The 12,696-nt window shown below is 44.8% G+C and overlaps 1 protein-coding gene across 7 annotated transcripts; it reads left to right on the top strand.

Moving 5' to 3' along the window:
• The first annotated feature begins 204 nt into the window (after window positions 1-204).
• HIF1AN (hypoxia inducible factor 1 subunit alpha inhibitor) lies at window positions 205-10,054 on the top strand. 7 transcript variants are annotated; one of them, XR_009962401.1, is made up of 9 exons: window positions 206-427; window positions 1,447-1,697; window positions 2,887-3,035; window positions 4,985-5,130; window positions 5,605-5,711; window positions 6,096-6,159; window positions 6,398-6,508; window positions 6,599-6,687; window positions 7,661-10,054. XR_009962401.1 is itself a non-coding variant. In XM_062606849.1 (8 exons), the coding sequence occupies exons 1-8, from the start codon at window positions 254-256 to the stop codon at window positions 7,014-7,016; spliced, it is 1,056 nt and encodes a 351-aa protein (XP_062462833.1). In that variant the 5' UTR covers window positions 205-253; the 3' UTR covers window positions 7,017-10,054. The 7 variants fall into 7 exon arrangements, 4 of the variants coding, with proteins under 4 accessions (XP_062462833.1, XP_062462831.1, XP_062462834.1 ...); XR_009962400.1 differs by having other exon boundaries at window positions 205-427; window positions 6,398-6,687; XR_009962399.1 differs by having other exon boundaries at window positions 205-427; window positions 6,398-7,266.
• Window positions 10,055-12,696: the final 2,642 nt, after the last annotated feature.

Here is a 12,696-nt window from a genome sequence, read left to right as displayed (position 1 = left end):
CGCGTGTGCTCCCAGATCCAAAGATGCCCCAAAACCCCGGGACGGGCCAACAGGCGGAGGGGAGCAGATACGGACACCAATCTCCCCCCGCGCGGGGGCGCTGCTCGCCGACGTCGTCGCCGCCGCCGCTCCCTCCTCCCCTCTCCATGGTGCCCCACAGCCTCCCGCCCTCTCCCCTCGTTTCCGGAGTTGCCGTTGTCGGCCAACTTCCGTTTCCGGCTTTCTAGTTCCGGGTTCTCCGGTGGAGGCTGCGATGGCTGCGGCCTCCTCCTCCTCGGCGGCGACCCCGGGCTGCCGGGAGGGCCCGGCGGTAGCGGCAGGGCCTGGCTGGAGCGACTCCCAGTTCCGTCGTTACTCCTTCGAGACGCGGCCCATCCCGCGGCTCAGCCACAGCGATCCCCGCGCAGAGGAGCTCATCGAGAACGAGGTGAGGTGAGCAGCGGTGCCCAGCCCGGCTTTGGGCCGGCGGCTTGTGCTTGGCGGCGTGGGGGCTGCTAGCCCTGCCCGTCAGCCCTCCTGGCTCCGGATGCCGTCCCGGAGGTATTCGCCTCTGGCACGTTTCTCTTAGTGAACGTTTCTTCGTGGTGCTGCAGAGTTGAGTCCTGAAATTTACAGGAAACGTTTGCTTTAAGTGCTTAGTTGTCGGGATGGAAACTGTGGGAATACTGTGTATGGGCACATGTTTGTTATGTTATAAGCGAGAGTGGCCACAGGTGTGAGGGTTGCCTTGCAATACCAGGTTTTGCATTGGTTCTGGATAAGCTCAGTCTCATTCTGGTAACATTGGTGTATGACTTTGTTTTTAAAGAAAGCCTGCAAGAAAGCAAGCTGTGCATGCACACCTTGGAAACACAACAGCTGTCCTTCTGCATTAGGTTGTTAACTGTGTATAGGTGAGGAGATAGGTGATGTCCTTTCTCTTTCTTTTGTAGTGTTGTGGGGTTTGGTTTGTTTCTGTTTTGTTTTTCTTTTTGTGTAGAAGAGATGGGGTAATGTCAGGGTTTTGGGTTGGCTGTGATCCCCTGTGAAAAAAGAAATTTGTGCTGGTTTTGGATTCAGAGATACCTTTTTGTCAGTATTTATCCCTTCATAGCTGAGGCTGGAAACAAACAGATAGAATATACTGCATTTCCTTGCTACGTGGCAGGAGCAGAAACTGTTCCCAGCTAGTGTTTGTCTAACCTCATGTGTTAGAGATTAACTAAGTAGGTAGTGGAATCTGTCCCATTGCTACCAGGAGTTTTCTGTGGGAGCAGGCCACCACTTCCTTAAAGCTTCCAGTCATGTTTTGCTTGATTTTACTCCCCAGACCAAGGTATCCAATTACTGTAAACACCTTTTCCAATTCTTTGTTTTCAAAGAGCATTTGTGTGGTTGTAGTAATGAATGTGATCGTTCTCAAGTTCAAGAGGTACTTGAATCAATAGGCTTCCTGTTTCTCTCCAGGAGCCAGTGGTGCTGACAGATACGAATCTGGTTTATCCTGCTCTGAAATGGGACCTGGACTACCTCCAGGAAAACATTGGCAATGGGGACTTCTCAGTGTATAGTGCCAGCACACACAAGTTCTTGTACTACGATGAGAAGAAGATGGCCAATTTTAAGAACTTCAAGCCCAAATCAAGCAGGGAAGAGATGAAGTTTGCTGAGTTTGTGGACAGACTCAAAGAAATTCAACAGAAAGGGAGTGCTGAGAGGTAAGTGATGTGTGGAGGTTTCTTTGTTTCTGCAGCCTGAGTAGGGGTTAAGTTTCTCTTTAGTGAGTGTTGATCCTGCAGGGCTGCTAGTTGACAGCAGCCTTGTTACCTGATTAAAAAAGTCATCCCACTAATTAATCAAACTCTTCACATTACCTGCAGAGATTTTTATTCTTTTCCCTTCTCTTTCCTTTTTGTCCAAGGCAGGGTTTGCATAGAGAAGGCCTTGAGCTTCACTTGTTTTTGACAGAGTTTGGTATCTGATAAAAGTTACAGGCCCTAGTGCTCAGCCTGTTTTACAGAATACCAAGGCAGCTGGTGCCAACCCTCTTTCAGAAACATGAGAAAGGTTGCATATGTGCTCTGTGTTTGGTGGTGGTAATGGCCTGCGCTACTAACAGAGCTGTAAGATAATGAGAGGAGCTTCACATTTACACAGAATATAACTACTGACAACTGTACTTAAACCCTCAGTTAACTTTATCAGCCCTTTAAAAGGACTTAGTGATACTTAATTGGAAGCAACTCAATGCCTGTGTCCACTTCTCATGTGTGACTTTCTCTTCTTTCTTACTTTTGGGTGTGCTTTTTCGAAGAGAAAAAGCAGTCCTTGAGCTTAAAAATGCATTTCTCTGCCAGCATTGCAGACAGTCTGTAATAGTGCAATTGCTAATACAGATGTTTGATTCTGCTGATTCTCTATGTCTAAACATAAACATGGTTTTAAAGTAACTCAATACTGAAATGTGCTGAGTTTCCTGAGCCCTTTTTTGCTCTCACACACTTGTAGCAGAAGAAGTAACTGTTATCACAGATGAGTTAAAGTGGTAGTATTTATGTGGGGGTTATTCGTGAGTGTGTTTGATATTTGAGAGTGGCCAGTCTGTTTACAGTATCCTGCTCTTGCACTGCAAACGAGTTGCTCTTGCTCTAAAATGACCTTTTCCCCTTGTGATTGTTCAAGCAGAACTGAGTTCTGTTCCCTTCTGCACCAAAAAGTCTTTCAGCAAAGTTTGCGGACTCTTTGAAGCTCTTTCCTTCCAGAGCTGTTTATGGTATGTGGTGATAGAACAGAATCTTGAGAATTATGTCCCTTTGCTTGGAGATCTGTCTAAAGAGATGCAGAGATAGGTCTTTATGTTCATTACAAAACTTAATACTTGATTTTTGCTTATCTGGGAAAATACAGGCTATATCTGCAGCAAACCCTCAATGACACAGTTGGAAGGAAGATTGTGGTGGATTTCCTTGGTTTCAACTGGAACTGGATTAACAAGCAGCAAGGGAAACGTGGTTGGGGTCAACTGACTTCTAACTTGCTTCTTATTGGCATGGAAGGTAAGCATTTTCCTCTGCGCTGAGGAGAAAGGGCAAAGATTTGGTCAGCAGTTCTATATTTCAGTTCCAGAAGGTCTTTCAGATGGAATTTCCATTAGTTTAGAAGCGTTCCGTCAGAGCAGATGGTTTAAAGCTTTGGGCTGTCACAACTTAACTTGGATTACAGAGTGGAAATAACCAAAGAAATAGCCTGTGCTTCCCTAGGCGTGTACTGTGAATGCATGGATTGTCTGCTTATGGAAAAGTTCTGTGTGATGCTGGTAAAGCTGTGTTTTTGGTAATTTATTCTGAGCTTCTTCTTAGCATGTTGAATGTGTACACAGGAGGAAGTGTCGATTATTCTGTGAAGCATTTGTTCTTCTTTGAGCTGGTACACTGTGGGAAGGAATTCTTTCAGTTAAGAGCTGAGTTTCTTCTAAGAAGGTTAGAGGGCACTGGGGAGCTTGAAGATGGATAAATCCTAAAAATGGTTGCATAGAGTGGAGTTCTAAATCCATGTGAAGACTGATTTATAGGCATGTTAGAATTCAGAGGTACCACTACACTGTTGACAAGGAGAGCATTCCAGTAGAAAGTAATCGCAGTACCTGGGTAAGGAGTGTACACAGTTTTGTGAAGTGGGATGGCCTGTAATCACATGGCTGTCACATCCAGTTACAGTTGTCCAGTTGTAATTACTTAGCCATTCTTGACTGTTCAGTTCTCACAGCAGATGTTTTTTCCCCTTTGCAACAAGTCATTTTTAATTTTTGGGAGTTTCTTTGCCACTTCTTTTACTAGCTGAGAGAAAAGAACACAGCAGCCTTCCAGTATCTGAAGGGGGCTTATAAGGATGCTGGGGAGGGACCCTTCATTAGGGACTGTAATGATAGGACAAGGGGTAATGGGTTAAAATTTAAACAGGGGAAGTTTAGATTGGATATAAGAAAGGAGTTCTTTACTGTAAGGATGGTGAGGCACTGGAATGTGTTGCCCAGGGAAGCTGTGAATGCTCCATCCCTGGCTGTGTTCAAGGCCAGGTTGGACAGAGCCTTGGGTGACATGGTTTACGGACATGGTGTGTCTGCCCATGGCAGGGGTGTTGGAACTAGATGATATTAAGATCCTTTCCAACCCTAACTATTCTATGATTCTATAAAAGTGCTGCACTAGCACTTCCTTAAAGGTTATAACATGATCACTAAAGTCCTGTTATCAACAGCTTATGCATAAGAACAAATGAATCTTGAACCCGTGTGTGCTAAAGAATGGGGTGTCTTTACATGAGCATGCAATTGTGTGATCTCTTTAGGGAAGTTATGGGTTAAATGTTATCTTAATTCTCTGTAGTGAAAGCACATATGCAGAGCAAGCTCAAAGAATAATATCTGAATTAGCAGACATCCTGCAAAATGTGATGGGGACAAAATGCAGCACTGTATTTAAAGGTTTGATTAAATTCAAGATCTAGTAGTGACAGCCAAGCTTCAGAACCGTTAATCATACTGAGAAGGTGCTGCTATTGGGAGCTCAGTGACAAAGAAATTTGTTTACTTGTTTTCTTGCAAAACTACTGTGACTTTTTCTAAAATCAGGCTGTTGGACTCCTTTTCTCTAAACTAATAATTTTTGAAAGTCTGTTCCACAACTTGTCATCTAAACAGTGTTTTATGAAAAAGTTTCCAGTCAGTGTTCAGCATCTGCTGTTCATGGTAACAAGCTGGAAATCGTAATATGGTAGAGCATAAGTTGCTGAATATGGATTTAGAATGGAAATTAAGTGGAGTAGCAACTGCTCAATGAAGGCTGACTGATACAGTGATCAGTTTGTTATGTTCCTGTGGTCATTTTCCTTGTTTAGTTTTCAGAATATGTGGGAGTGTATTTGCTGTCTTTAGCAAAGAACATAACTTGCTTCTATCTTTCATACCTGTACACTGAGTGTCTTGTTTATCATCTTCTCTCTATAGGGAATGTGACACCAGCTCACTATGATGAGCAGCAGAACTTCTTTGCTCAGATTAAGGGTTATAAGAGGTGTATCCTGTTCCCTCCTGATCAGTTTGAATGCCTCTACCCTTATCCTGTGCACCATCCCTGCGACAGACAGAGCCAGGTGAGAGTAGCAGATCTGTTCTCCATGCCAAAAAAGGGCATTTGTGAAGATGCTGGATGGGAGGAAACCACACTGAAATTAAATCCACACACCACTGGCTGAGCTTTTGCAAAACCTGTGTTTAGATCTGTTAACTGGTGAATACACTGAGGATAGTTGGAAGAACTAGTGGTGTTTCAGTATATGTCTGGTCCTGACTTGCAAGTGCTAGGGCTGTAAACATCTCCTTACTGATAGTCCAACTGGACTGCAGTTACTACTTTCTTCTGTTTTAGCAATCACTTGGTCAAACACAGATTTGCTCAAATTGCAGGACCCCTGTCTAAGTTGGTGGTACTTTGAGGAGTGGAGTTCAGACATGAATGGGAATGTAAAAGCTATATAGGGAAGATAAGGATGGTTTGATGCTGAGAGCCAATAATGAGGACTGTCACTGCAGTAAGTTCTGAGTTTCTTAATGTTTTCTTCTATTAGGTGGACTTTGACAATCCTGACTATGAGAAGTTTCCGAACTTCCGGAGCGTGGTTGGCTATGAGACGGTGGTGGGTCCAGGGGATGTGCTATACATACCTATGTACTGGTAAGAAGGCTGGTGGGATGCAGTGACCAGCAAACAGAGATTTAAAATGCCTTCTGCTTAAAGTGTTGGGTTGGCTCTTAGACAATTTTGTTTTGACTTCTTCAGTAAGTATGATATTTTCTATGATATCTTGGGCCAATCTTCTTTCTGCTTCTTATCTGTCAGATGGGAGTGGTAATTCTTCTTGACACCACATTATTGTGCAAATACTCCACTAACATGTACAAGAAAAGGATCTGTATTTAAATAATGAGAGCTTTCCAGAAGTTCCAAGGTCTTGATAGGGCAAGGCTTGCCTAGTGCTGTCTGAACTCATCCATCCAAGGTATTTCACTATAAGTTATAGCAATAGTTTCTTTTCCTTTCTGTGTGGTTTCCATGCAGGTGGCACCACATTGAGTCTCTCCTGAATGGGGGGATTACCATCACTGTGAACTTCTGGTACAAGGTGAGTACAAGCACCTTCCTGCGCAGCCTGGATAGCTCTGTCCCAGGGGATTTTTTTCAGGTAGAGATGTATTGGCACGTGTTGTCAGTATGAGAACTTAATTGCACCGAATCCTTTGCTTTAAAGCTGAAAGCTACTTTCTCCCTTTTGAGTGTTATGTGAAGAACTAGGTGGCTGGGAGAAGGTGGAGTAATCTGCTAATTCAGGAAGCTGCAATGAGCTATTTTTGATATTTCAGGGTGCCCCAACCCCAAAGAGAATTGAGTATCCATTAAAGGCTCATCAGAAAGTGGCGATAATGAGGAACATTGAGAAGATGTTGGGAGAAGCCTTAGGAAATCCACAAGAGGTACAAAAAAAAAGCCAACATACAGTCACTGCTGTTGAAATCATTATGGCTTATTGCAGAACTCGAGATGCCAACTATTTGGCTCTGCAGGTGTCACAGTGAGGGTAGGAGAAAGGGTTGCTCTGTTGCTGTGAATGGTTCTTCCTGCTGTCTTCAGAAGGTCCTTTGGCTGCAAAAAGGCAAGCTCTTTAAATTATAATTCTGGAGAGGACCTCTACAATGGTGTAATTGTTCTTGTATGTGGGGAAAGGTGTACTTTGGCTTTGGGTACTGCCAGGAAGGTGTTGCTCCCAAACGCTGCTTAGCCTTATGTGCAGCAACAATGCCCAGTGTTTATCAAAACTGTTTTACCTGCTGAATCCAAGTCTCTTTGACTAAGATAAATCTCTTCTGTTAAGCCATGTGCTTCAGTCATCTCTGAATTCTTTGCAATTTTAACCAACTGGTATTTCAGAAAAACAGATTGAAGTTGTATAAGTATGCTTGTGAAGATGTCCTGCTCATCTGAAAGTGGAAAATCTGGATGTGAATAGAAATGTTTTTACGGTCTGTAACCTTACCACTGTTCAGGAACTCCTCTTTGGCGCACTTATCGTGCCTCTCCCCTGAGATTATTTTATTGCCATAGCATGCTGAACTTCCCTCAGTGATCAGACAGTACTGAGAAATGGGAGTGATCTTGACTGAAAACAAAACCTTAGCAAAATCGTCAGTCCTAGCGTTCCTTCCAAGTGACCCCAAGGACCAGAGAGGATTCAGTAAGTAAGAATGTTCCTTCTCTGCCCTGCAAAAAGCAACCCCTGATGTCTACTGGCTCCTTTAAATAGCATCTACTGAGAAATTGCAAATCTAGGGTGGAAAGTTAAAAAGTTTCAAACAAATACTGGTGATGCAGTATTTTGGTGGAAAAAGTTGGGTGTTGGCAGGGAACCCTGCAGTTTTGGTAGGGTATTTGTGGATGTGCTCAGGGGTGCCCCAGTGTTTTATGCAGAAGATATTTCAAAATTGATTTGGTGTACCTTAGGTTCAGTTTGTGCATTGATATCCTCTGTCCTGGGCTGCTCAGCTCATAAGGTTGCAGAGGGAGCAGGCTCTGCAGCTGCCATGGCAGTATATCTGTCCCAGCTAATGATTTGTTTTTGCTTTGAACAGGTGGGTCCCTTGTTGAATATGATGATTAAGGGACGATATGACTAATGCCTGGCTGCCGGGTGACTGATGTTGGAGCTGCTTTGTTCACAAGCAATGGAAGATACTGAGCGCTAGTATTGCACGCAGCACTTAACAGACTGATGGGTTTCCTGACCTATCCCTGCCCCAGTACAGTAAAGGGGGCTGCTGGAACTGCAAAACTGTTAGTACCCCATTCATCCTCCATTCTCATTTAACCGAACCTCCCAAGAAAGAGTCTGCACTTGCTGGAAGCTGGATTCATGCTCGCTAACTTGTTTTTTCTCCCTCTGCCCTGTTTGCCACAACAAGGAGCATGATTTCTGGCATTTGGATGTGTTGCTTCAGGATTTTCAGGCATTTGAAGAAGACCTTGGAGGGGAACCAGGTGTGATCTTGTTTCCTCAGCCTCAGGGGGTTTGGACCTCCTGGCTGGGTTTGTGGATTGGTGCCTGCAGTGAATGTAATATGGGTATTATAGGTTTAAAAGTCCTCTGTTGTTAGAGGACCTGTCCATGCTCAGCTCTTGGCACCTTTTTGTAAAATGGAAACAAACATAGCCTGTGTGTGATGATCAACTGCACAAATGCTTTGATTTCTTCAACTTAGGATATCCATGCTTTGGACTTAGTACAGGGTAGAGATCAGAGTGAATTCATCTAGTGTGTGAGCACCAAATCCAATGCTCTCCAAATAACATCTGTGTTGTAGGAGTCTAGATAAACCTCCTTTCCAACAGCTTTTTCTGGAAAGTGAAGGCTTCTTTCCCACTCTTCTGAAGCTGCAGTGTGGTTGAAGGGGGATATACATTATGAAGAGGGATGCATTAATGCTGGGGCACTCTCCAAGTCTTGAATGGTTAAGCCACATTTTCAGATTAAATTCCCCAGGGGTGCCGAGCTAGACCGTCAAAACGCAGCATCAGACAGGTACAGAGCCTCTCTTCTCTCCTCACCAGGGGTGCTGGCTCCTTGGAGTAACATGGGAAAGTGCCCTTTTTACTGAAACTGCAAGAACTCAAGTGTGTGTGGCTGCGCACAGATGCGCGTGTTTGTGTGATGATGTGTGGCTCCTGTCCATCAGTTATTCCATGCCAGTGTGTGGTTCCCTTCCTTGTACAGTCATGTGAAAGAGGTCAGGGCTTTCTGTTTAAATGTGGTTAAGTTTATCTTGATCCTTTTTGTGTTCTGGGACTTGACATGGCAGGCTGGGAAGTGACCAGAGAACCAGACAAGCCTCTGTTTAAGAATTTTTAGCAATGACCCTCAAAAATGATTTTGCTTTCTTCCTCCTCTTGCAGACAAAAGCCTTAGACTCATATGGAGACTGGCTTTTTATTCCCTGGGGTGTGCTGCACTGCTGTCCCTGGTTTAGGGGGTGGTGCAAAGGTCTGGTATGTTTGATGCGGTTGTAATGGGTCCCAAGAACCAGAGGTGAAAGAAGCTGTTTCATAGCCCATATATCTCATCCCAGGGAATAGTGGGGAAGTCATCCTGTTGAGACTTCCCAGCATTTTTCCTGTTGTTCTTTGGGGCTTGTTCTGACATTATTCTGATAAAAGCATTGAGAACATGGCACTCAAGAAGTGTCTTTGGCCTCATGTTCCATCCTTTGGTGGGACAGCTCATGCACCACTTGCAGTGAGCTTGTCTTGCGCAAAGGTGAAAGGCTTCTCAAACAGGAGGTCCCAAGGGCTAGTTTTCTCTCTGCTTTGCAGGTCAGAACAGATGAATTGTAATTGGCATGTGCAGGGTTCTTGTTTAAGAAATGTATCTATGTCACCCAGTCATGACTGCCATGTTATTTGTTGCAGACTCTCCAGAGCTGTGGTTAGACCCAGATGAAGGTCACTCAGCTGGATACTTATCAGTGTTCAGCCTTTGGGCAGGTGAGAAAAAAGGCTAAGCTGCTGACTCTTGCCAAAAGCCAGGCCTTCCCAGGAATCCTGGGCACATGCCCTTGGCTGAAAGATGCTCAAATGAAATCTCATCTCTGTGCTGTTAACACACAGTAGTCACCAGTACTACTTGTTAGACACCATCAGCTCTTGAAGCTCAGGGTGGGAGTTCATATCCCATGTGGAGAGAGAATGGTACTTTAGGATGCTTTTTTTTTCTTTATTTGCCAAAGGTCTAACTCTTAAAGTGTCTGAGCAGGTTTTGCTGCACTTGATTTCGTGAAAGCTCATTTACAATGCACTGATGGACTGACTCCCTGCCCCTTCCCTTTTCACCTTGTGCTTTCAATGCCCCTTGCCATGGTATTCGGAAGCTGTGTGTTCTCTGCTAGGGGTATGTGTGCAGGGGGTGGGGCGTGACAAACACACGGTACCTTCTGAAGTGTAGTTCTTAAATACAACCAATGTTGAACAACAAACTGTGTGGCTTTTATTTTGTGAGTGGCTGTATATGAGAGCTATATGAGAGATGCATGTATAAAGCTACCTTTCAGTAGTTTCTAGTAACTCCACTGATGTTCTTCGCTGGTGAAAGCTGCTGGTCTCCAGCTATGCCTTCAAAACAGCGATACCAGTTGAGTTATCATAGGTCTTCACAACTTTCCCCATACTACTTCTCTAAGCCTGAAATGAAAGCTGGGAGTAAGATGGTATCCTTGAACCCTGTCGCTAACAAGTGTGTGTGAGGAGGGAACACATTTCCCTCCCTGCTGACCTTAATAGAGTCACCATGCTCTGGTCACTGACAGAATGATGGAGCAAACTACACAATCCTGTCTAATGTATCCTATCAGCTGCTTATCTGTTGGGTTACCTTGTTCTCAATGTTGTCCTTTATCCAATTCAGACATTGGTCAAAGAGATTTTGGGCAGGAGGCTTTGTTTGTGTACCTCTGCTGTATGTTAGCAGCCTTGGGTGGTGGAGTCCTCTCTACCTAATAAAAGCACGTGTTATCTTATGGTAATATTAACTCTACAGCAGTCTTGACATCTTGCCATCAGTGAAATGTTGGCTAAATCTGAACAAATTTCTAACATATAGTAAAATGGGGAAGACCTGATTAGAGATTAGGGATGTTGGTGTAGTGTGGGGGAAAGAGAGACAACTGTCTGAACCTGGGCTACCACAACTGGCATTGTCCTCTCACACTCTTGGGGGACAGGGTGAATGTGGAAGTAGTAGGAAAGACACGAGTCTTCTGTTACCATGGGTGTTCGCCCTTCCCTGCTGTGCCTGCTGGCATCATGCTCTGAATGCACACTTGCTTCTGTTCCACTGACCTTAGTGGTCTGTTAGACTGATCCTGTATGCTGGAGATTGGAAGGGACCTCAAAAGATCAGAGCAGGAACACCTAGATAACTTACACAGGAATGTGTCCAGGCACACTTGGGCAGCCTGTTCCAGTCTCACTGAGAAGAAGTTCCTTCCAAGTTTAAGTGGAACCTCTTGTGTTCCAGTGGTCCTGTTTGCCACTGAGAGCCTGGCTCCATCCTGTACATCCCCCTTTATATTTATAGACACTGTCACCCCTGTCTCCTCTTCTCCAAACTATAGAGACCCAGCTCCCTCAGTCTTCATAAGGGAGATGCTCCACTCCCTTAATCATCTTGGTTGCCCTGCGCTGGACTCTCTCCAGCAGGTCCCTGTCCTTCTTGAACTGAGGGGCCCAGAACTGGACACAATATTCCAGATGGGGTCTCACCAGGGCAGAGTAGAGGGGAAGGAGGACCTCTCTCGACCTACTAACCACCGCCCTTCTAATACATCCCAGGATGCCGTTGGCCTTCTTAGCCACAAGGGCTAGAGTCTGTAGTCTTTCTGTTGTGCACATGGCTCTTGGGTAACATGCATGGCTAGCCCAGAAGTGTCTCAGGTTGTGCTGAGAAACAGAAGAAACATGAGAACTGTCATTTGAAAACCAGATTGGACTCCAAGATTTTTCTCTTTCACTCTTGTTTGGTTTTATTACCTTAGGTCCTTGAATACCTTTCTTCTCTTGTTCCCCCCCCATTTCTCTATTCCTTGAGAAGTGGGATTTTTTTTCTGAGGATAAATAATCCTTATAGATTATAGCTGTTGAAGAGCCATGATCCCTTGGAAAGAGAAGAGACTCAGTGTTTAGACTGATGCACTATTTTACCCCTTGGTGACCAGGCTCAGTGCAGTGATCACCCAGGAAATTTGGAGTGATAAAACAGATTCAGGGTGAAGCCAGCAGGCCAGGGTTGAGGAGGTATGAGACATAGCTGCACTGCAGAGGCAATCCAACAGGTGCAGATGAGGGGGGAGACCCTCAGCATCAAAGCAGCTCTTGAGGGATACAGGGACAGGCCTGGGCCAAGACTGCTGCTGCTTTCTTTGCAGTAGCTCTTATCAATGAATTAGCCAACCTTGAACACAGCCAACTGCTCTTTAAAATCCTAGGATGGGGATGGTGCACTCGTGGTCATGACAGTTTCTTGGCAGGCCCTTAGGCTGATACATGTGCAACCCATGTTGTGACCCCAGCTCTGGAAGCAGAGCAGCAACTGCCGCAGGGGATACTGCCTTTATATGTGTGGTTTTTTCAAAGTGCTTTTCCCTAAGACTCCCCTCTGTGTGTGAGGAGCTCCTTGCACTCTGGTTTGCAGTCTTCTTCTTCTATTCCTGTTTTGGAGATGGCACCTTTGTCACCATTGTCCTGGGAAGTCCTGAAGTCACCATGAGTGCTTTTCTGCATTGATGCTGCCTAGAAGAGAAGGGAAAAAGATGCTGTTACTGTGACAAACACATGCAAAGTAAGTTCTAATTACTGCCTCACAAAGTCAAATATTTGTTGCAAGCAGAGAACTAATTGCAGGGGGAGGGAGCGGAAGTGGAGGCTCTTGGAGTGTAAGTGGAACAGATGCCCGTACGCCTTGGGGAAACGCAGCTTTCCTCTACAAATCAGAGCTTTAAATTACAAGGCTTTTACCAACGAGAACAGTTGTGGGAAGTCGTCTGCTCTCATTTGCGTAATGGCTTCTGTCACTGGTGATTAGACACAGGATGAAGGAAAAGAAATTTGACAAATTTGACAA

The sequence above is a fragment of the Pezoporus occidentalis genome, unplaced genomic scaffold, assembly GCF_034315485.1.
Source record: "Pezoporus occidentalis ecotype Australia unplaced genomic scaffold, CSIRO_AGI_Poc_V1 ctg98, whole genome shotgun sequence".
In the NCBI taxonomy this organism is placed as follows: domain Eukaryota; kingdom Metazoa; phylum Chordata; class Aves; order Psittaciformes; family Psittacidae; genus Pezoporus; species Pezoporus occidentalis.
The sequence above is the reverse complement of the archived record's forward strand: the minus strand, read 5'-3'. Positions and strand labels throughout refer to the sequence as shown.

Bases quoted from the DNA above. Each gene is read 5' to 3' on its own strand.
- HIF1AN (XM_062606847.1), top strand. From the start codon at position 254: ATGGCTGCGGCCTCCTCCTCCTCGGCGGCGACCCCGGGCTGCCGGGAG. The intron at 5,131-5,604 runs GTGAGAGTAGCA...TTCTTCTATTAG, and splicing joins CCTGCGACAGACAGAGCCAG to GTGGACTTTGACAATCCTGA. The intron at 6,160-6,397 runs GTGAGTACAAGC...TTGATATTTCAG, and splicing joins CTGTGAACTTCTGGTACAAG to GGTGCCCCAACCCCAAAGAG.